General features: G+C 52.0%; 1 protein-coding gene across 10 annotated transcripts in view; it reads right to left on the bottom strand.

The window, feature by feature from the left end:
- Positions 1–22198, bottom strand: part of PCNT (pericentrin) — a 119439-nt gene that overhangs the window by 72013 nt on the left and 25228 nt on the right. For 9 of the 10 annotated variants that reach the window (XM_046002472.1, XM_046002474.1, XM_046002479.1 and 6 more), the window contains exons 12-15: positions 20473–20626; positions 19423–19640; positions 13820–14280; positions 11887–12433 (exon numbers count right to left, since the gene is read on the bottom strand). In XM_046002472.1, the coding sequence (XP_045858428.1) occupies positions 11887–12433; positions 13820–14280; positions 19423–19640; positions 20473–20626 (1380 nt within the window). The remainder of the gene's footprint in view (positions 1–11886; positions 12434–13819; positions 14281–19422; positions 19641–20472; positions 20627–22198) is intronic. The other variant, XM_046002475.1, reaches the window with a different exon arrangement.

Below are 22198 nucleotides of genomic sequence, written 5' to 3'. Positions count from 1 at the left end.
CCTCACAGTTGGAAGCAGCCAACTACATAAGCCAACTGTTAACCGAAATAGACATATTGATGAGAATATGCTAACAGAAGGGGACTGCAACACTCCACTCACAGCAACACACAGGTCATCTAAGCAGAAGATCTACAAACAAGAGCTTAGAATGACACACGGGACCAGAGGGACCTCACAGATACACACAGAATATTCCATCATAAAACAACAGAATACTCATTCTTCTCGAGCGGCAGATGGAACGTTCTCTAGACCACATCCTGGGTCACAAATCAGGGCTCAACCAATACCAAAAGGCTGAGACTACTCCCGGCATATTCTCAGACTACAATGCTTTAAAACTGGAACTCACTCACAAGAAAAAATTTGGAAGGACCGCAAACACTTGGAAGCAAAAGACCACCCTGCTCAAGAACGTTTGGATCAACCAGTAAATCAAAGAACTTAAACAATTCCTGGGAACCAACAAGAATGAAAACACATTGGTCCAAAACCTATGGGATATGGCAAAGGCAGTCTTAAGGGGGAAATGCATAGCCATCCAAGCCTCACTCACATAAGTAGAAAAATCCCAAATGCAGAAGCTAAACTTACACCTAAAGGAACTGGAGAAAAAACAACAAAGAAAACTTAAACCAAGCAGAAGAAGAGAAATTATAAAGATTACAGCAGAGATCACTGAAATAGACACCAGAAAAACAATAGAGCCGATCAATGAAACTATAAGCTGGTTCTTTGAAAGATTAATAAGATCAATAAACCTCTGGCCAGACTTACCCAAAAGAATAGAGAGAGGATCCCAATTAATAAAATCATGAATGAAAGGGGAGAGATCATGACTAACACCAAGGAAATAGAAAAAATTATTAGAAATTATTATCAGCAACAATATGCCAATATGTTAAGCAACCTGGAAGAAATGGATGTCTTCCTGGAAACTTATAAACTGCCAAAACTGAAGCAGAAGAAATACACACTCTGAATAGGCCAGTAACCAGTAACAAAATTGAAGCAGTAAATCAAAAAACTCCTAAAAAACAAGAATCCAGGGCCAGATGGATTCCCAGGAGACTTCTACCAAATATTTAAAGAAATAATACCTATTCTTCTAAAGCTGTTTCAAAAAAGAGAAACAGAAGGAAAACTCCCCAATTCATTCTATGAGGCCAGCATTATCTTGATCCCAAAACCAGACAAAGACCCTATCCAAAAGGAGAATTACAGACCAATATCCCTGATGAACATGGTTGTCAAAATACTCAACAAGGTCCTAGCCAACAGAATTCAACAGTATTTTAAAAGGATTATCCAACACGACCAGTTGGGATTTATTCCTGGGATGCAAGGGCGGTTCAACATTTGCAAACCTATCAACGTGATAGAGCACATTAATAAAAGACAAGAACCTATGATACTTCAAATTGATGCAGAAAAAGCATTTCACAAAATACAGCATCTTTTCCTGATTAAGACTCTTCAGAGTGTAGGGATAGAGGGAACAGATCTTAATAATAAAACCATCTATGAAAGCCCACAGTGAGTATCATCCTCAATGGGGAAAAGCTGACAGCCTTCCCTTAAGATCAGGAACACGACAAGGATGCCCCCTCTCGCCACTGGTGTTCAACACTGTACTAGAAGTCCTAGTATCTGCAATCAGACAACAAAAAGGAGAAAGAGGTATTCAAATTGGCAATGAGGAAGTCAAACTCTCTCTCTTCACAGATGACATAACTTTATATGGAAAACTCAAAAGACCATACCCAAACTACTAGAACTCATATAGCAATTCCATAATTTGGCAGGATGCAAAATCAATGTACGGAAATCAGTTGCTTTCTTATACACTAACAGTGAAAATACAGAAATGGAAATTAGAGAACCATTTCTATTTATGTAACACCAAAAAACCATAAGATACCTAGGAATAAACCTAACCAAAGAGGTAAAGGATCTGTACTCGAGGAACCACAAAACACTCATGAAAGAAATTGAAGAAGACACAAAAAGATGGAAGACCATTCCATGCTCACGTATTAGAAGAATAAACATTGTTAAAATGTCTGTACTGCCTAGAGCAATCTATACTTTCAATGCCAACCCAATCAAAATTCCACTGGCATTTTTCAAAGAGCTGGAACAAACAATCCTAAAATTTGTATGGAACCAGAAAAGACCCTGAATTGCTAAGGAAATGTTGAAAAAGAAAAACAAAGCTGGGGCATCACATTGGCTGATTTCAAGCTGTATTACAAAGCTGTGGTCACAAAGACAAGCACAGTATTGGCAAAAAAAAACCCCAGACATATAGATCAATGGAGCAGAACAGAGAGCACCGATATGGACACTCAACTCTGTGGTCAAATAATCTTGGGCAAAGTAAGAAAAAATATCCAGCGGGAAAAAGACAATCTCTTCAATCAGTGGTGCTGGGAAAACTGGACAGCGATATGTAGAAGGATGAAACTCGACCATTCTCTTACACCGTACACAAAGATAAACTCGAAATGGATAAAAGACCTCAACGTGAGGCAGGAATCCATCAGAATCCTAGAGGAGAACGTAGGCAGTAACCTCTTCACATTGGCCACAGCAACTTCTTTCAAGACATGTCTCCAGGGGCGCTTGGGTGGCTCAGTGGGTTGGGCCTCTGCCTTCGGCTCAGGTCATGACTTCAGAGTCCTGCGATCGAGCCCCACATCGGGCTCTCTGCTCTGGCGGGGAGCCTGCTTCCGCCACTCTCTCTGCCTGCCTCTCTGCCTACTTGTGATCTCTCTCTCTCTGTCAAATAAATAAATAAAATGTTTAAAAACAAAAAAAAGACATGTCTCCAAAGGGAAAGGAAACAAAAGTGAAAATGAACTATTGGGACTCCATCAAGATCAAAAGCTTCTGCACAGCAAAGGAAACAAAACAAAAAGGCAACCCATGGAATGGGAGAAGATATTCATAAATGACAGTACAGACAAAGGGCTGATATCCAGGATCTATAAAGAACTCCTCAAACTCAACACACACAAAACAGATAATCATATCAAAAAAAAATGGGCAGAAGATATGAACAGATACTTCTCCAATGAAGACATACAAATGGGTATCAGACACATGAAAAAATGTTCATCATCACTAGTCATCAGGGAGATTCAAATTAAAACCACAGTGAGATACCACCTTATACAAGTTAGAATGGCCAAAATTAACAAGGCAAGAAACAATAAGTGTTGGAGGGGATGTGGAGAAAGGGGAACCCTCTCCCACTGTTGGTGGGAATGCAAGTTGGTGCAACCACTTTGGAGAACAGTGTGGAGACTCCTCAAGAAATTAAAAATAGAGCCTCCCTATGACCCTGCAATTGCACTACTGGGTATTTACCCCAAAGATACAGATGTAGCAAAAAGAAGGGCCACCTGTACCCCAGTGTTCATAGCAGCAATGTCCACGGTCGCCAAACTGTGGAGAGAGTCAAGATGCCCTTCAACGGATGAATGGATAAGGAAGATGTGGTCCATATAGACAATGGAGTATTATGCCTCCATCAGAAAGGATGAGTACCCAACTTTTGTATCAACATGGACAGGACTTGAGATTATCCTGATGAAATACGTCAAGCAGAAAAAGTCAGTTATCATATGGTTTCATGTATTTGTGGAGCATAAGGAATAACACGGAGGATATTAGGAGAAGTGAAAAGTGACTGGGGGGAAATCAGAGGGGGAGACGCACAATGAGAGATTATGGACTCTGGGAATCAAACTGAGGGTTTGTGGGGGGTAAGCCCGGAGATGGGTATTAAGGAGGGCAAATACTGCGGGGGCACTGGGGGTTAACACACGAGCAATGAATCATGGAACACTACATCACAAACGAATGACGTACTGTATGGTGACTAACACAATAAAAAAAAATCTTGAAAGCAGCAAGAAAAGTGACTCAACACAAGCCATCCCCAGCAGGAGGTCAACCGCTAGCTAGCTTCTCAGACCGCAGAGGCCCAAAGGCAGCAGGGTGCTATCATCAGAGCTGACAGGAAAAGACTTAACCAAGAATTAGACATCCAGGAAATTGTCTTTCCAAAATGAGAGAGAAATTAAAACATTCCCAGGGAAATGAAAAGTGAGAGAATTCACTACTAATAGGGTTGCCCTGAAGATATACTGAAGGGTATCCTCAGGCCTAAGTGAAAGGACACCGGGCATGACCTTGAAACCACACAAAGAAATGAACAATGTGGTAAAGGTGACTGAACGAGGAAACAGAAAGACAAGATAAACCTAATTGTGGTCCTTTTTTTTCTTCTATCCAATTTAGAAGAAACTCAATAAATCAATGAGCATAAATTGTAGATAACTGTAGTTTGTTTGACGGTATTAGGGACGGAGAAGGGAATGAAGCTACAAAGGAGAAGAGATCCATAAACTATTAAAATTAAGATGGTACTAATCTGATCTACACATTATAAAGGGTTCACTGTAATCCCCAGGGCAGGCACTAAGAAAAGAAGTAAAAAATATATAGAAAAATAAACACCAAGGAAACTGAAATGAAAAGAAGGCAGTAATGGAAAATTAGAAAAACAAGAGATAAGAGACACCTGAAAAGCAAACAGCAAGCACTGGAACACGCTCCAGCACCTGGGACCTAGGAAACGCCGGGCCAAGTCAAAGACACCAGACACAAAAGGCACTTACTGTATGACTCCGCGTCCACAAGGCCCAGCAGAGGCAAACCCACACAACAGAAGACTGGTGCTGCCTGGGCTGGAGACAGAGGAGGGGGCTGGGGGCCGGGGAGTTCTCTGTGCAGAGGCGAATGTTCTGGAAGCAGTGACAGAACAGGGACAGCTGTGCCACATGGTGAATCCACTGAAGTCCACTGAAACGTCTACTTAACAAGAGTGATTTTTACAGCATGGAAATTCTATCTCAATAGCGTTCTTGTTAAAAACTAAAATGGACGCCTGGGTGGCTCAGTGGGTTAAAGCCTCTGCCTTCGGCTCGGGTCGTGGTCCCAGGGTCCTGGGATCGAGTCCCGCATCGGGCTCTCTGCTCAGCAGGGAGCCTGCTTCCTTCTCTCTGCCTGCTTCTGTGCCTACTTGTGATCTCTGTCTGTCAAATAAATAAAATCTTTAAAAAAAATTTTTAAAAATAAAAATAAAGCAGAAAACTAAAACAAAGCTACATGAAACTCCTCCGAGTAGGTGTTTGAGAGTTCACGCACCCTGCACTTTGCTCCAGACAACAGACTATGGAAGCAAGAAGAGTGGTGATGTGGCTTCTGGGTCACCAAAGCAAGAAGACCCAAACTTTCTCAGATTTAAAATATTCGGTGGTAATTTCCTAGTGGAAAAGGTATGATAACCATCCTATTCAAACAGAAAAAAATGAATGAAAAAGTTGCCTAAAAAGTCTAACACAATGCAAATATTTCTTTTCACTTCGCAGATCACCGTCGACTTAAGAGTAAAATTTCTCGTTGATTTTGCAGCCGGGAAAGGGGAGCAGTAACACAGATCCCTCTTCACCCCTGCACCCCCCCGGCTGTGTGACCTGCTGCTCCGCCAAGGCTTCTGACCGGCTCCTGTGCAGCCAGTCTCCTGCCTCCTCTCCTTCCCTTCAGCTCGGCCAGAAGAGCTGAGCGCTGGCCCCAGCCACTGCAGGAGCCAGGGTGCCCACGTGAACGAGGAGGAAGAGTCGGCACTGAGCTCTTCCGCACATGCACAGCCCCGTCCACCCTGGATCCCCTTTGTGCCACGTATTTTCACTGTGACGACACACAGGAGTCAGGCTACGGCTCCTGGAACACTCCGGACCACTGTGTAGGCTCTGGATTCTCCCCTCGATCACAACCATCAGAAAACAGGACATGCGTGGCACAACACTAAAATTATACTTTATTTTTTTTTTAAGATTTTATTTATTCATTTGACAGAGAGAGGTCACAAGTAGGCAGAGGGGCAGGCAGAGAGAGAGAGAGAGAGAGAGAGACAGGCTCTCTGCTGAGCAGAGAGCCCGATGCAGGGCTCGATCCCACGACCCCGGGACCATGACCTGAGCTGAAGGCAGAGGCTCTAACCCACTGAGCCACCCAGGCACCCCTAAAATTATACTTTCAAGTTACAGAGATAACATAAATTATTCCTATAAACTTTGTCTCCTGAAATAAATTTAACTCCAAAACCTTTAAAAAGAAGCATCAAAACTCGCTGACATGAAAAATCTGAGAAACAAGGCAGGGATCATAGGGGAAGGGAGGGAAAAATGAAAGACGATGTAACCAGAGAGGGAGACAAACCCTAAGAGACTCTTAATCTCTGGAAACAGACTGCGAGGGGAGGGGAGGGGTGTGGGGGGACGGGTGGCTGGGTGAGGGACACTGGGGAGGGCAGGTGCTACGGTGAGCTGTGAACTGCGTGAGACTGATGGGTCACAGACCTGCGCCCCCGAAACAGTAACACATTCTGTGTTAATAAAAAAAAAAAGAAGCATCAAGTGCACATTCCAAGTCATCACACGTTTCCAAGTTTCCGAAGTACTTTAATGACGTGTTTAGGCCACGATTCCCCTTCTAGGGGAAGGATGGGGCTGAGCCCCACCACTCGCAGCGAGGAAGGAAGCGGCGGCCCCGAGAGCAGTCAGGGTTGACCAGGCCCGCGAATTCCGCGAGTGACAACCACAAAATGCGGGTAAATACAGGGGAAAACCTGAACGCCAACAGGCACCACAGACCGGCAGGGCCAAGGCCAAGGGATAGGAACCATACTGCCTTTCCCCCGAAAAGAGCCGCCTCAGGAAATCCTGCGGCCATGGTGAAGGACACTGGGAAAGCAGAAAACCATCGACATCCAGGAAGAGGAAACCACCGCCCGCCTCACCCCCAGCACATGAGAAATGGACTGATGTGGGAAACAAAGGCAGAAAAAAATTAAATTTCCTGACTACCTACAGCCCACTGACAAGTCCTTGAAACAGGCACGCGACCTTCCTCTAGGGACTCAACTGCCTCCGTGTTATTACTTTGCTGAGGGCAAAAGGCCGTCCTAGCCTAACCCCCGCTCCCCGGCCAGGACCCTGTAAGTCTACTTCGGCGTACAGAAATTCCTTTGGAAACTTCCTTTACCTCGAAACCCCTCAAGACAGCTGTTGGTCATCACCCCCCAAGCACACGACCCACTGTTATGCACCTGAAGGGTCTCGTGACAATAGCTAGCCCCCCAAGGTCCTGGGAACCCTGCTTCCAAACTCCTTAGAGACTCCCGCGATCTCGAGCCCCCTCCCAACTTGGAAGCACGTAACGGGCCACTCCTCAGGACCCCAGGGCAGCATTTCCTGCTCAGGGGTCCTGTCCCTGTGCTTGAAAAAATCCACCTTTTTGCACCAAAGACATCTTAAGAATTCTTTCCCCGGGGTCGTCACGATTAACAACGTGACAGGAAAGGGAAATCACAGCTCTCTGGGCCCTGGGACCCTGGTACAGGCCCAGGGGTGCGTCCCTCCCCACGCCGGCAGACCCTGTAGGCTCACCCTGCCCGTTAAACTCTCTTCTGCAGGCGCAGGAGGATTAAACACATGGTTCTTGGGAAACTTTAAGCCACAGATCACTTTCTTCCGACAACAATCTTTCCTAGAAGCCAACTTCGGTCTGAGGTCAGGGTAGGAGTCCAAAAGCTCCGCACGCCCCCACATGCCTTTGAGGAACCCCCGCCCTCCAGTCCTGGGGCACCTGGACCTGGTACCACAGCAGCAGTCATCAGCAGGCTCCATGCCCCTCTCTCTGGCCACCTCGTCCTTCTGGACCTCAGCGTCCCTGCCACAGGGAGTGCAGCCCCTCATCTGCCTGAGGGACCCACGGCCACACGGCGCAGAGCTGCACTTGCTAAAAGACGGTGGAAGCTAAGCGTATCACTTGTCACCATCGACACACACGCAGCGTGACAAGACAGCATAAACGCAACGAAGCCAGTAGCAAACAAAAGCGCCCATCCCACGTGCACTGTGCGTATGAGGAACGGCTCTACAAGGGGGCAGCGGACACACTTCATGCCTGTCCTGCCCAGTGCACGCCAGGCCCACAGCGGGAACTTGCGGAAAAAGTGCACCATCGCCATAACCGAGGCAAAGGCCAAATGGCAGCATCGCATGGCAGGATGGTCTCCGGGAAACACTCAGGAGTCTGGTGAGGCAGGAAAGGTGCAGGACAGCATCCGGCTATTGGACCCTGAAGGCCCAGTGGCTGCGGGATGGTTGTGGACGTCCGGCGGGATGCATTCTCAGGCCATACCCCCGAACTGACAGGAGAGGCTCCAAGTCAAGTCCCCTTTGACTCACGCAACCCCACCCCCATCCATAAGGCCTCCTCCCAGATCATCGTTTCTATGTCCAGCCTTGAGCAAAACTCCTTTTAATCTTCCATGTTCCAAACAGTAAGGTCAATGTAAGAAAAAGATGCTTTTTGAAGTTTATTCACCATTTTTTCTAAAGACACGGGAGAAAAATGTCATATATGTCTTTTTAACCATTAAGAAAACATGACAGATATACCCAGAAAAAAAAAAAAAGTAGTATTACACAAAAAAATACCAACACGGTCAGGAGCCAGGGTGGCTCAGGTCATGATCTCAGGGTCCTGGGATCGAGCCCCGCATTGGGCTCCCTGCTCAGCAGGGAGCCTGCTTCCCCTCCCACACCCCCCACACCCCCCAGCACCCCCGTGCACACTCCTGCTCTTTCTGTAATAAAATCTTTAAAAAAGATAATTTAGGGGCACCTGGGTGGCTCAGTGGGTTAACGCCTCTGCCTTCAGCTCGGGTCGTGATCTCAGTCAGGGTCCTGGGATCGAGCCCCGCATCGGGCTCTCTGCTCAGCGGGGAGCCTGCTTCCTCCTCTCTCTCTGTCTGCCTCTCTGCCTACTCGTGATCTCTGTCCGTCAAATAAATAAATAAAATCTTTAAAAAAAAAAGGTAATATAAATTCAGCTGATAATGAATTTAGAACATTCCAACTCTATCTAAAATGACCTTACTGTTTCCAAAAATTATATGTGTAGAATTATTTTTTTAATTGAAGAAAAGATGAAACTGCCTTGAGCAACTGACACTGGGCAAACCGTGGTCTGCTCCTATGCCCCAGAACTCTGCGGAGTGCTACCACCAGAGGGACAGTGTTCGACGGGACGCACATCTCTAAGAAAAGGAAATCAAGCTTACGGTTTCAGAGAACTTTCCTCAGAACTAACTCCAAAAGGAAGTAACCTGGAAAGTAATCCAGTTAGCTCACAAGCGCGAATGAAATAACTCTTCTGGGCAGTGACCCTGCTTTACAAACAGGTGCAAAGATATTTGTGGCCCAGAGAAAACCTGTCAGAGGAGGAACAGGGTGTCCGTGCTATTTTGGGGACAATGTTCCTGGCAGCCCGGAAAACGCCCAGTTAGGCTTTCTGTGGGATCTGCCTGCGGGCCAGAGCCGGAGAGAAGGCCACAGCGGGAACAGCCAGGAGTCCACACCAACACCCGATGGGACGGCCTGTGCAGCGGTACGGACAGGTCAGCCAGCGTCACAGCAGGCAGGAAAAACAGACTCTGAGCACGTGCCCCATGTGGCCCCTGAACTGAACCACCACAGGAAGAGACGGGAACTCGGGCCGGAGATAGGATGGTATCAAGCAATTCCTGACCATTTTTAAGTCAGAACGGATGGCAGTTACATTCTCTTGCAGGGAAGAAACACACCACTTGGCAGAGACATGGTGAAGTATCTGTAGATGAAAATACACGCTGCCTGGGATTTGCTGTAAATACGTGGCGGGTGGGGGGCCCCGAGGCACGAAGACCCGCACGGACCCTCCTGCGCAGCCAGAGAGAGCCTCACCCAACTATCCTCCTCCTGCCCGTGTCGAAATGTTCTCCAATAAAAGCTAAAATGGGGTCAGAAACGGCTTCCCACCTTCCCACAAGTCCAGCTGTTTCTGAGAAACCAGCCAGACAACAAAGGTCCGTTAAAAAGTATCTCATGCTCACCTCCTCGGTGGCAGAGTAAAGGGATCTTTTGCTTGAGCAAGAACTCACTCGCCCGACTGGAAAAACACTCACAAAATGCTGTGGGACACCCGGACGGCAGTCAACACAGAGACACGAAAAGGCTCGGCCCAAGCAAGACCTGACACGTGGCTCCAGCAAGCACATGGCTGTGTCCCCACACACAGCAACGCGGCGGGAGGAGAGAATCGGCAACCACAGTCCGCAGAGGCAGGGCCGTAGCCCGTGAGACGCAGGAGAAAGGCAACAACCGGACCTCATCTTTCCAAGGTGAGAAGACGGCCGCCGTCCCCACGCGGGGACCACCACCGACCCGCAGGCACACGCGTGGACCGGATCCCGGCCTGCCAAGCTCAGCAGCGCGCCAGACCCAGGCCAGGGCGGGCCGTCTCCCAGAGGACTGTCCCACGTACCCTGCTCACGAGCCTCACGGAGTCCACGGCATCCTGCTGCTACCAAGGACCGCAAGCGACGACGGAGCTGACGGGACAGCTGCTTGTCCGCCTCAGGTCCGCCGCCAACCTCTCTGCAGTGACGCACCTGCCAGGAGGCCACCTGACCCCACTGTGATGGCCACTGCGCCTGAGGGGCCTGGGGGACACCACAGGGGCGAAGGGGGCACTGCGGGGAGGAAGGGGGCACTGTGGGGACACCAAGACGGCTAAGGGGACACGGGAGGACACTATGGGGACACTGAGAAGGTTAAGGGGACACCACGGGGACACCGAGACGGCTAAGGGGACACTGGAGGACACTATGGGGACACTGAGAGGGTGAAAGGGACAGTGAAGGACACTATGGAAACAATGAGAAGGCTGAAGGGACACTACGGGGGACAATAAGAAGATTAAGAGGACACTGGGGGGACACCAGGAGGATTAAGAGGACACAGGAGAACACCAAGGGGACACTGAGAGGGTGAAGGGGACACTGGGGAGACGCTGAGAAGGTTGGGGGGACACTGAGAGGGTGAAGGGGACATGGCGGGTGACATGGAAAGGGCTTCATCCTCTCTCAGTGAAAGGTGAGTGGGAGCCGTGTGAAGAGGAGACCATCCACGTGACCTTGTCACTGACCAACCACATCCCTGGCTCCCAGCAGGGGTCCTGCTGTGTCTCTCCAAGCCACCCTGAGGACACAGACTTGCGCACCTGCCTCCTCTGTCTTCTCCTCCCCCGGAGATGAGAAACCCCCCCCGGAGCGGCCAGACTCAAGGCAACTTAAGAGTCCAAGAACCAAATCTCAAGAAAAATGCCAATTCCCAAACTTTTCAGCCAAACCAATGGGGACAAACCTCATTTTTACGCCTCCCTTTGTTTTTGTAATCTCCCGTAATTCTGCGGCAGGCGCTGCAGAGGAAACGGCTGAACTGTTATTTCACCGACTGGCCGACGGCCACACACAACCGCGCACACAGACCATCAACCCGGGAGACGCAGACAGCTCCAGGCCTTATTTCATGGTTAGGAAAAAGGGACTGATGCGTCCTTTATAAAAAGCCCCACAGAAACACGGACAGGTCTGTAACCTCAACAGAATGGGACACGACCGCGTCCCAGAAACACCCGGAGTGTGTGAAGCACGACAACGTGCGTCCTCAGCCCCGGGGCCGGGACAGGCGGGAGACACGAGCACTTCCCACCCGAGGACTCGGGGAGCGCGGCCAGCACCCCCACTCGCCATCCGCCTGGGTGCACAGCGAGCGCAGGGACATGAGCGCAGGGACACATTCTCCCCTGGCACGCAGCCCCACCCGCCCCTCCATGCCCCTGTGCGCCCACCGCGCGGCCACCTGCGAGGAAGCCCCCAGGCACGGCGGCCGCAGGACGAGACCCGCCCGAGCCTGGCCTCACCTGCTGCGCGGCAGCCGGTTCGGGATAGAGCAACGCGTCCCCTGCGGCCCCTGGATCTGCGTCCGTCTGCGCTGTCAGGACACCGTCCGCGGGTGGGAGCTCCTGGCCCCGCTCACCAGGCGGCGCCGCGGGGCGAGAGGCGTCCTTGTGCTGCCGCTGCTTCTCTAGCTCTGCGCTCAGCTGCTCCAGAGCCCGCCGGTGCTGCTCCCGCAGGGCCTGCACCTCCGACCGGTGGCGCGACTCCAGAGAGTCCAGGTGGGACGAGTGCCTGGCCTCCAGAGCCCGGAGCGCGGCTGCGTGCCCTGCCTGCAGCTCAGCCTCACGGGCCTGCGCCAGGGCCCGCTGCTCCCCCTCCACGGAGGCCCTCAGCTCCTCCTGCTCGGTGCGACGCGCGGCCTCCAGCTCGGCCGTCAGGGACAGCACATGCTGCTGGTGTCTCTCCTGCAGCAGCCGGAGCTCGCGGCCGTGCTTCTCCTGGGCCTCCCGAAGGAGCGCGTCTTGCTCGGCCGCGAACTTCTCCGTGATCTCCTTCCGTTCCTTCAGGAACCTGCGAGGACACGCAGAGTGAACACGGGCCGGGGAACAACAGTCGGAGAGCACCCCCGCCCCTCCCACACGAAACACAAGGTCGCTGTTGTGCTGGACCATCCCCCGCTCCTTCTTCCCCGCCCTCCGCGGCCCAAGAGGACCATCGGAAGCAAGCGGGACGGGAGGGCCACACCACGCCAGAGGAGCTCAAGGGACAGCTGCTCACAAACTCAAGTGGGGACACAGGACCACAGCAAGACACCGCATCCGCGCCGAAGCAGACATGCCGGCCCACACGCGGTGAGAAGGACCGCCACGGGGAAAGGGCAGCGGGGTCCCCTGTAGGAGCCCACAGGGCCATAAAGAACACTCCAAAGACCTCAGGAGAACTGGTGAGTTACGGGACACGGATGAGAAAGAGCCCCAGGTGAGGCCGGCAGAGACACAGGCCAGCAGACCCTCCCGCGTCGAGGCACCCAGGATCCCACCAGGGACGGGAAGAAGCCTCAGTGTCAACTGGGCACACGCTACACGGGCGTAACTTGCCCCAGTCCGCTCGCGCGAGGAGCGGTAAGACGCGGGTTACTGCTCTGCTGGGCCGGCCGTCCGCCAGGCCTCTGGAAGCACTCCCACACGTCACCCACGCACCCTCTCCACCCGGGGCGAGCAGGAAGCGTTTGTGAGGCTGAGCAAAGCGCCTGCGTCCACCCAGCTTGCACCGGCTGGGCCGAGATCTGAACCTGAGTCCTGCACCTCGGTCACGATGGCAGCAGCCGCGGGCCCGGGAGAATAAGCAGCCCAGCGGCGAGTCCGATGGCCCCAAGACTCCCCATCACCCCCATGCACGAGAGCTCAGATTTGCAGAGCTGGCATGAACAGAGGCAAAGAACCAAACTACATTCTCAATCTCTTTTAAAGGAAATATGCGCAAGTTTTAGGAGGAAATCACTTACTTTTAAAAACATCTGAAGTTTAAAAAATACAAAGAACTAATAGGGACAAACTGCCTTTTGGTAAGCGAGGTCTAAATTCCTGCTTTTGAAATTTTTCAATGTGCAAAGAACAAAAATGACGTGGAAGAAGCATGCACAGTAGCGTCCACCAAGGGACAGACTCCACCAGGAGCATCCGGACACGGTCTCTGGCTGGTTCCCGCACATCCCAGGGTTGGGACAGGCAGCTGGACCCCGCTGCTGCTTCAGGGTGAAGACCAGGCGTCCGGGCCTCCGTGCACACTGCGCACACTGCCCTGCCTTCCTGCAGACCTTCCCACCCTGCTGAAAGCCCGCAGCACGTCGCCCAGGGGACCGGCCTCCCATGCCGTGCGGCGCACGCCGGGGTCAGGCCTCCGGTGGGAAAGCGGCAGGCAGCCCGGCAGCTAACACCCGCTCTGAGCGCCGCCCACCTGTTCTGCGCCTGCATCAGCTGGAGGGCGCAGTCCTCCTTCAGGCGGAGCGTGGCGAGCTCCCCGTCCTGGTCTGCGGGAGCCAGACGAGCTCCTGGCTCCCGGCCGCACTGTGGACACTCATCCCCCGCGAGGCCGAGCTCCAGCTGCCGTAGGCGGCCCTGCTGCTCCACCAAGGACCCCTCCAGGTCCCGGATCTGGGCGGCCTGCTGATCCTGAAGCTGCCTCATCTCCAGCTCCCGCAGCTCGAACCTGGTCTTCACGGACTGCTTCTCGGCTTCGGCTTGCTCTCGCAGGTCCAGGAGCGTCAGTGCGAGTTCCTCTTCGGCTTTTCTCTTTAGGATTTCACTGGCCACTTTCCATTCTGCTTCTTTGTCTCTGAATTCTTGCTTCATCAGCTCCAATTTCTCCTTTGCTTTCTTCAGCTCCTCCTGGTGATCTTCAACCAAGTTACATTTTACCTACAGGGAGCAGAATCTCATGTAAAACAGAAAAAAACTTTTTAAAGGAGATTACTGGCAGTAATGACGCCAAAGCCAGCAGTCCTTCCTCTGCAGCTGGCAGGCCGGGACGAAACTAACGGAGTTTAGACACGCACACGTGCACAGCAAACCAAGACAGCGTCAGAGGCCTTCGTCGTGTGCCAGGACCGGCGGCGGCGGCGGCAGGCATGTCACAGGGCTTCCGCCAGGGGAGGCCAACCACCCCAGACAGAGCAGAGCCCCCATCAGCAAAAAGACCGGAAGTGCCCGAGAAGAGCAAATGCTGCGACGAGCTCAAGTCTGTGGCCTTGCCACATCTGTGTTCCATGATCTCCACGGAACCTGGTCCAAAGAATTAAACTTAAACTAATTTAAACAAACTAATTTAAACTTAAACTAAAATTTAAACTTTTAAGAGGATCTTGTGAAAAGGGAAGTGAATCACAAAGCTGATAGTAGGCAAACATTTCAATTTTCTTTTTTTTTTAAAGATTTTATTTTATTTATTTGACACAGAGAGATCACAAGTAGGCAGAGAGGCAGGCAGAGAGAGAGAGGAGGAAGCAGGCCCCCTGCGGAGCAGAGAGCCCGACGCGGGACTCGATCCCAGGACCCTGAGATCATGACCTGAGCCGAAGGCAGCGGCTTTAACCCACTGAGCCACCCAGGCGCCCCACATTTCAATTTTCAAAAAAGGAAGGAAAGGAGGTCAGTGAACGTCAAAACATCATCAGAAAGAAACAAAAGTAAAACCGGTATTGAAGACTGACCTCAGCTTCTTATTTAAAAGTTAAGGTATGGGGTGCCTGGGTGGCTCAGTGGGCTAAGCCTCTGCCTTCAGCTCAGGTCATGGTCTCAGGGTCCTGGGATCAAGCCCCGCATTGGGCTCTCTGCTCAGCGGGGAGCCTGCTTCCCTTCCTCTCTCTCTGCCTGCCTCTCTGCCTACTTGTGATCTCTCTGTGTCAAGTAAATAGATAAAATCTTTAATAAATAAATAAATAAAAGTTAAGTTATTAAAGCAGCACCTGGCTGGTTGTTAGTAGAGCACGCAACTCTTGATCTCAGAGTCATGAGTTCAAGCCCCATGCTGGGTATACAGTTTGCTTAAAAAAAAAAAAAATCAAATTAATAAAAGTAAGTTTAGGGTCATGCTTCTGGAGATGGCTGAGAAGCTCTAATCAGGCCAACCCTCCCAGAGGGTTAACAGCTATAAAGGCTAGAGAAAAAACATAAGAAACTACCCAAAGGCCTGAGAGAGCACCTATAAGCAGAGAGATTGTGCAGAGGGTTGGACACCCAGAAGAAAGAAATGGCAATGGGCAATTTCCCTGTCCGTGCCATGCACACAGAAATCCTATAATCCCATTTGTGAGAACACAGGAGGTAGAAAGTGAGAGGTGCCCATTAGGACAGAGCCAGAGAGACAGACGGCTGCAAAATCTCTGCATTAACCCTAGCCCACATCTCAGGCTGATTCCTGACACACACACGTGTGGGCAGATGCCAAGAGCAGACCAACACAGAGATGTGATGTGGAGTCAGAATGCAGCCAAGTTAGCTCTCTGCTAAAACAAAAAAAACTCAACACGCTAGGGGTGCCTGGGTGGCTCAGTGGGTTAAGCCTCTGCCTTCGGCTCATGTCATGATCTCGGGGTCCTGGGATCGAGCCCCGAGTCGGGCTCTCTGCTCAGCAGGGAGCCTGCTTCCCCCTCTCTCTGCCTGCCTCTCTGCCTACTTGTGATCTGTCAAATGAATAAATAAAATCTTTTAATTAAAAAGAAAAACAAACTCAATACCCTTCAGCAGTATGTAACAGAATCCAGTCTCCACAATGTCTCCTTCACGTCCAGGATACAATCCAAAATTAGTTGACATACAAATAAGCAGGAAATATGACCCATGCTAAAAAGAAAATACAATCACTGGAGAACCCCAAAATGACACAAATGTTGAATGGCAGACGAAGATTTTAAAAGCAGATACCCTAACTGTGCTTACGGGCGTAAGAAAAACATGCTCATGATGAATAAAACAGCAAATCACGGCAAAGACAAAAGACGCTCTTAAGAAGTGGATACGGGAAAAAAAAAAAAAAAAACAACCGAACAGAAATCCCAGAACTAGAAAACATAGTATCTGAAATTTTAAAAATCACTGGATGGACTTAAAAGCAGATCAGAGCCAGCAAGAGTGCATGAACCGCAAGACCAACAGAATCGAACCAACAGGAAGGGAGCGGACTAGACAAAAATCAAACGAACAGAACCTCGGACACCGAAAGACAGAACATCCATGTGAACGGAGTCCCAAGAGAAAGGAGAGAATGGAGCAGAAATAAAAACCTGAAGAACATAGTTGGTAAAAATTTCTCAAATTTGGGAAAACACATAAACACACAGAATACTCTGTAAGTCACTAAACAGGCCACCTTTTCAGCAGTGTGTAAGGGTTTGTTTCATTTCTTTAGGTAACTATGTCAGAATCAATTTTATGCACCGATTTTAAGAATTTCATGAGAGGAAAAAATATCCAAGAAAATCACACGTAGGCACACCATGGTAAAATGACTGAGAACAGGGGCGCCTGGGTGGCTCAGTGGGTTAAAACCTTTGCCTTCGGGTCAGGTCATGATCCCAGGGTCCTGGGATCGGGCTCTCTGCTCGGCAGGGAGCCTGCTTCCTCCTCTCTCTCTGCCTGCCTCTCTGCCTGCTTGTGATCTCTGCCTGTCAAATGAGTAAATAAAATCTTTAAAAAAATAAAGTGAGAATAAAAGATAAAGAGAAAAACAGCAGTCAAAAGAAAATGACACATTACGTTCAGGGTAAGACTGATTTCAGCGATCACGAACTTATCAGAAATAAGGTCATAAGTGAACATCTTTAAATCCTGAACAAAAACCTTGCCTTCTATATGTACCAAAAAAATTTCTTCAAGAAAGACGGTAAAATAGAGACTCTCAGCTCAAAGAAAACTTGCGAAGAAGATAGGCACAACAAGAAAGGCTGAAGGAAAGTGAGGCCAAATGGAAACACCTGTCTTCCGGAGGCAAGAAAGCGCTTCAGTGTTGTGAATCTAAGACTACTTTCCCTTTTAATTAATCAAGCACCCATGATTGTTCAAAGCAAAACTTCTACTGTGGAATCTAACCACAAAGACAGATTTAACACCTGTCAGCGTGGTAGCACGAAGACAGCAGACGACAGACGCAGCTGGAGCTCACCTTCTAGCCGACACGGCAACCGTGTACCTCTGAGAAGACTGTGAGAACGAGTCTAGCCCCGAAAGTAATCATTAAACACATGACGCAAAGAAACAGGCCTTAGAAATCAACAGATACATTAAAATCAATTCTAAAAATAATCCACATAAATCCAAATCCAATTCTAAAAATAATACAAATAAATCCAAAATAATCCAAATAATCCAAGTAAATAAATACTCAAATAATCCAAAAGGCAAGAAAGAAGGAACACAGGGAACAAGAAGAAAAACAGACGCACGCACAGAACACAGTAAGACGGAGACACTGCTCCAACCAGGTCAACAACGAAACGAAATGTGAGCAAACTAAATACTCCAATTGAAAGGCAGGATTTGTCCAAAAGGATTTTAAAAATACTCAACTGCAGGGGCTCCTGGGTGGCTCAGTCAACCACTCGCCTTCAGCTCAGGTCATGATCTTGGGGTCCTGGGATCGAGCTGGGGGTGGGCCTCCCACTCGGCAGGGAGTCTGCCTCTCCCTCTGCTCTCCCTCGCCTCCCCGACTTGTGCTTCCTCTCTCAAATAAATAAAACCTTAAAAAAGATATTCAACTGTATGTTATGCACACGTGTAATATGTTAAAAAGTATGCGGTCTCTGGCCCTTGTTCCTGACACACAGCTGCTAAAACCCTTGGGATTTCAGGCACCACACGTGTCTTTTGTATGCTAATGAGATGACAAGTGGCTGAGGACCTCTGGGTGGCTTCAGGATGGAAGCTGGTCCCCAGAAAATCAAAGCAAGATTATAGAGGTTGCAGCTCCACCGCAACCTCTGAAGACGAGGGATGGAGACAGACTTCAATCACTGATTAGTCACTGATGGCCGGTGATTCAATCAGACACGCCTGTGTTACGGAGCTTCCCTAAAAACTCCCAAATGGTGGGCCTCGGAGAACAGCCAGGCGGGTGCTCACGTGGGGAAATGAACGGGGGCAGGACAGAGCGGGCGTGGAAGCTGCCTACCACGGGCACCTCGCCCTACGCCTCTCTTCCCTATGGTCCTCTCGTTCGCCTCCGTCCTAAGGCACTGGTATTAGGACACTGTTTCCCTGAGCGACTGAGCCTGAAAGGGCTGTGATGGGCAGGGGACGATCCAGACGCCGAAGCCGAGTCAGAACGAGATCCGTGGGTAACCCGGGGACCCAGTAACTGCCAACGGCTCCTGACGGGGGGGCAGTGTCAGGGGACTGAGCCCTCAACCCACAGGCGCCCGGCACTAGGTCCCGGTGGTCTCTGGAGACTCCAAGCAAAACGGAGAGAAGAAGGTGCCCCGTGCAAACGGAACGTGCGTGAAGGCTGGAACGGGGCACTGATGAACGGGAAGGCAGACTGCAGCTCAAACAATGCTACGGAGGGAAGCGTGAAGCGGGGAACACTTAGCTCACTGAACGCTTAGGACGCTGGCGAAAAAGACTCAGCTGTAACAACTCCGACCCAAAGATGAGCCACTCCCCACGCTGCATATACAGTGAAACGTGCCAGGAGTCCGGGGCGGGGGGGGGGGGGGTGTCTACACACCAGACCTCTGCCAGCGGGGGTTTGCGCCCACGGCACACCCCACAGCCACACGACCGACCGCTGAAGAGCCCAGGAGCCCAATACCCCTGGGGACGCCAAGGCACACGGGCCTGCCGCTGGCCGTGCCAACAAGCCTGCCGCCCATCGAGGACGTCCAGCCAGTCCCCTGACCCTGGAGGCAGGGGGAAGGAGCAACAAGGAGCCAGGCCCTGACTCGGCTCGAGTGGGGCCCTGTCCTGACCCCACTTCTGCAGCATGTCAACCGGGCAGGCAGCAGGGAGACGGAGCGCAGGGCCCTTGCAGGAGTCTGCCGCCCCGGAAGCGGCCAGAACCACACTTACCCTCTCCAAGTCCTCCTTCAGGCTGATCGCGTGCTGCAACTTCTCGTGTAAATTTCTGTTTTCTAGTTTCAAGACATCAATTTCTTCCTTGAGCTCCGTCTGAAGCAGCGAGAGTTGAAGCTTGTGCTCAGTTTCCAAACCCGAGACTCCGGCTGCCGCCTCTGTCTCCACCTGCGAGGCCATGTCCCGCACACAGGGGAGAGGCGCCCCAGCAAGCTCTGTGTGGGGACAAGAAGCAGGGAGGACAGTCAGGCACACGCCTCGAGGGCACCGCAGGCAGCAGGGACGACAACGCGGTGCACGACAGACACCCGGAGCTCTGCCAAGCCCGGGGTGACCCTCAGCGGAAGCGCCCTGGGCTGCCCGTACCCCTTCACCGCCCCCTCCGTCCCACCAGCTGGGGTGTCAGGGGACTGTTTTCAGCTGTGGGGAGCTAGGCCGGGGGGACCCCTCCCGGGACAGTCAGCTCAGGACGCGTCACGTCCCTGGGCTCAAGAATGAGCTGAGCGGCGGCCACAAGTGCACCGCGCGTGCCCACCCGCAGCCAGTGACCACAGCGTGCGCAGCGGCTTGGAATGAGCTCCCTCACTGGGAGGAGAGCGAGAGGCAGAAGCCAAGTCGACGTGACCTTGGCACTTACGAGCCATGTCCTTCCCTTAGCCCGTCTCGGCAGCTCCAAGGGAGCCCTTGTCTGGAGCAGGAAGTCGTGTCAGAGCCCCCCACCGCGGAGCCAGACCCCCACACCCTCGCCCTGGGACCTCCACCTCGCCACCCCTGCGCTACGAGGCGTGGCCACAGCGCCGCCCCTCCTGGAATCCGTGTCCAGGGCTGGCCTCGCACCGGCTCCCCTCAGCAGTGGGGTCCCTGCCTGTCTGCCTCTGCCGCATCTGCGGGGAGGACCTCCTCCTCTTGCCCCCGTCTCCTGCGACCCCCAGGGCTGCACCCGGTCAGGCCCGAGCCCGGCTCCGAACTCTGAGGACCCTGCAGGGAGGGTCTGTGGAGTGAGGGGCCGGGACGTCCAGATAACCCACGTGGGAGCCCCCCACCTACCCGCACATCGCTGCCTGCGGGCCGAACCACAGGTGCACACACCTTCGCCGGGCCGCGCCGAGAGCCCCACGCGCTGCTCCAACACTGGGGTCCCTACGAGGCCCTCCTCCTGCCGGGCTTCCAGGGAGGACGGGCTCCGGTGGTTTTCTTCTGACTGCGTGTACAAATGCAGGGAAAATCACGCACAGGAAATGCCACAAGGGGTCCCTTTAGCCCGTCACCTAATCACTGCCTCCCCAAACCCTCGCGGGGCCACGCACACTCACGCCGTCTCCCCCATCCCCCGCATGTCACCTGCGGGGATCCACGTAACTCAGGGAGGCGGCAGACCACAGCCCTGAGGAGACAGGTGCACACCACCGGCTGGAGACCCTCCTCACTCCCGTGCTGTCCTCATCGAGGCCAACACTGAGCCCCAGCTGAGGGACACCAAGCCGGCCGCCGCTGGGAGCCTGACCGGAACATCCACGGACATGAACTGCCGGCAGACCCTGACCACCAGAGCCCTCGTCCCAGGGCCAGGGCCTCTGCCAAACACACCCTGCTCCACTGCGGGCCCCCGCACACGTACTGCCAAGCGCCCTCGCTCCCCACTCCGGGTCTCCCCACTGCACTTCCCCTTCTGGAGGCAGACGCAGGCCTGGCCTGCTTGGGACATGGACCTGCCCCCAAGGGAAGGGTGTCTGGCCACTGCTGCGAGCACACTGAAACAAGCCCAGCCCAAGTACCCTGAGGGAAGGAAGGGAGGCGGGAAACAGGGAAAGGGCTCAGTGCACATGCCAAACTCTCCTGTTCCCCTTAAAACACAGCCGGTAAACCCGTTTTCCTCAAATCCCACAGGGCACTCACACCGACCGCAACTTCCAACTCACGATAAGGTCACGTTATCTTTTAAAGCAAGACTCGAATCCCTGTACTCTACAGAAATGAACCACTTGAGTGACAGAAACGGACTTGTGCCCCGGGGACAGGTAAGCACACAGGCTGTGTTTTTTAACAGGTCGGGCCTGAGAGAGTGACCTGCCGTTTGGAAAGAGGGGATGAGCTCAGAGCCTACACCTCTGGCTGGACAATGAAAAATCAAACACCTTAAAATTAAATTAAAATCAGAAAAGGGGCATCTGGGGGGCTCAGTGGGTGAAGCGTCTGCCTTCGGCTCAGGTCATGATCCCAGGGTCCTGGGATCGAGTCCCACGTTGGGCTCCTTGCTCCTCGGGGGCCTGCTTCTCCCTCTCCCCCTGCTTGTGTTCCCTCTATCTCGCTGTCTCACTCTCTCAAATAAATAAAATCTCTAAAAACAAGTAAGCGAAATCAAAGAATGAAGTAAAAGCGTCAAAGACGACACAGGAAACCAGCGGCCACTCAGCAAGGGGACGAAGGGCAAAGGGCCAGGGCAGGACCCACAACTGCAGACCCAGGCCCGTGAGCACCAGCGCCAGAAGGGCCACAACCAGGTCAAAGGCGAGCGGGGCAGGCCCTCTGAACCGCAGGGGACGGGGGACAAACGCCGCGAGAGCCACCGCGTACAGGAGGGGAGAACGGTCGATTTCAAGTGAAAACAGGTTTGACCTCGTTGCAGACCACAGAAACACAAACTGAAGACAGCGGCTGTGCCCCAGCGAGGAGCACAAACTGGGGACTTCCAGCGGCGGTGCAGGAGTTCCGCCAGATGCCCTGAGGAGGGCACAGCGGCCTGTCAACATTTCCACACGCGCGCGCGTGCAAA

The sequence above is a fragment of the Meles meles genome, chromosome 4 (assembly GCF_922984935.1).
Source record: "Meles meles chromosome 4, mMelMel3.1 paternal haplotype, whole genome shotgun sequence".
Classification (NCBI taxonomy): domain Eukaryota; kingdom Metazoa; phylum Chordata; class Mammalia; order Carnivora; family Mustelidae; genus Meles; species Meles meles.
This window is presented reverse-complemented; position numbering and strand designations above follow the sequence as displayed.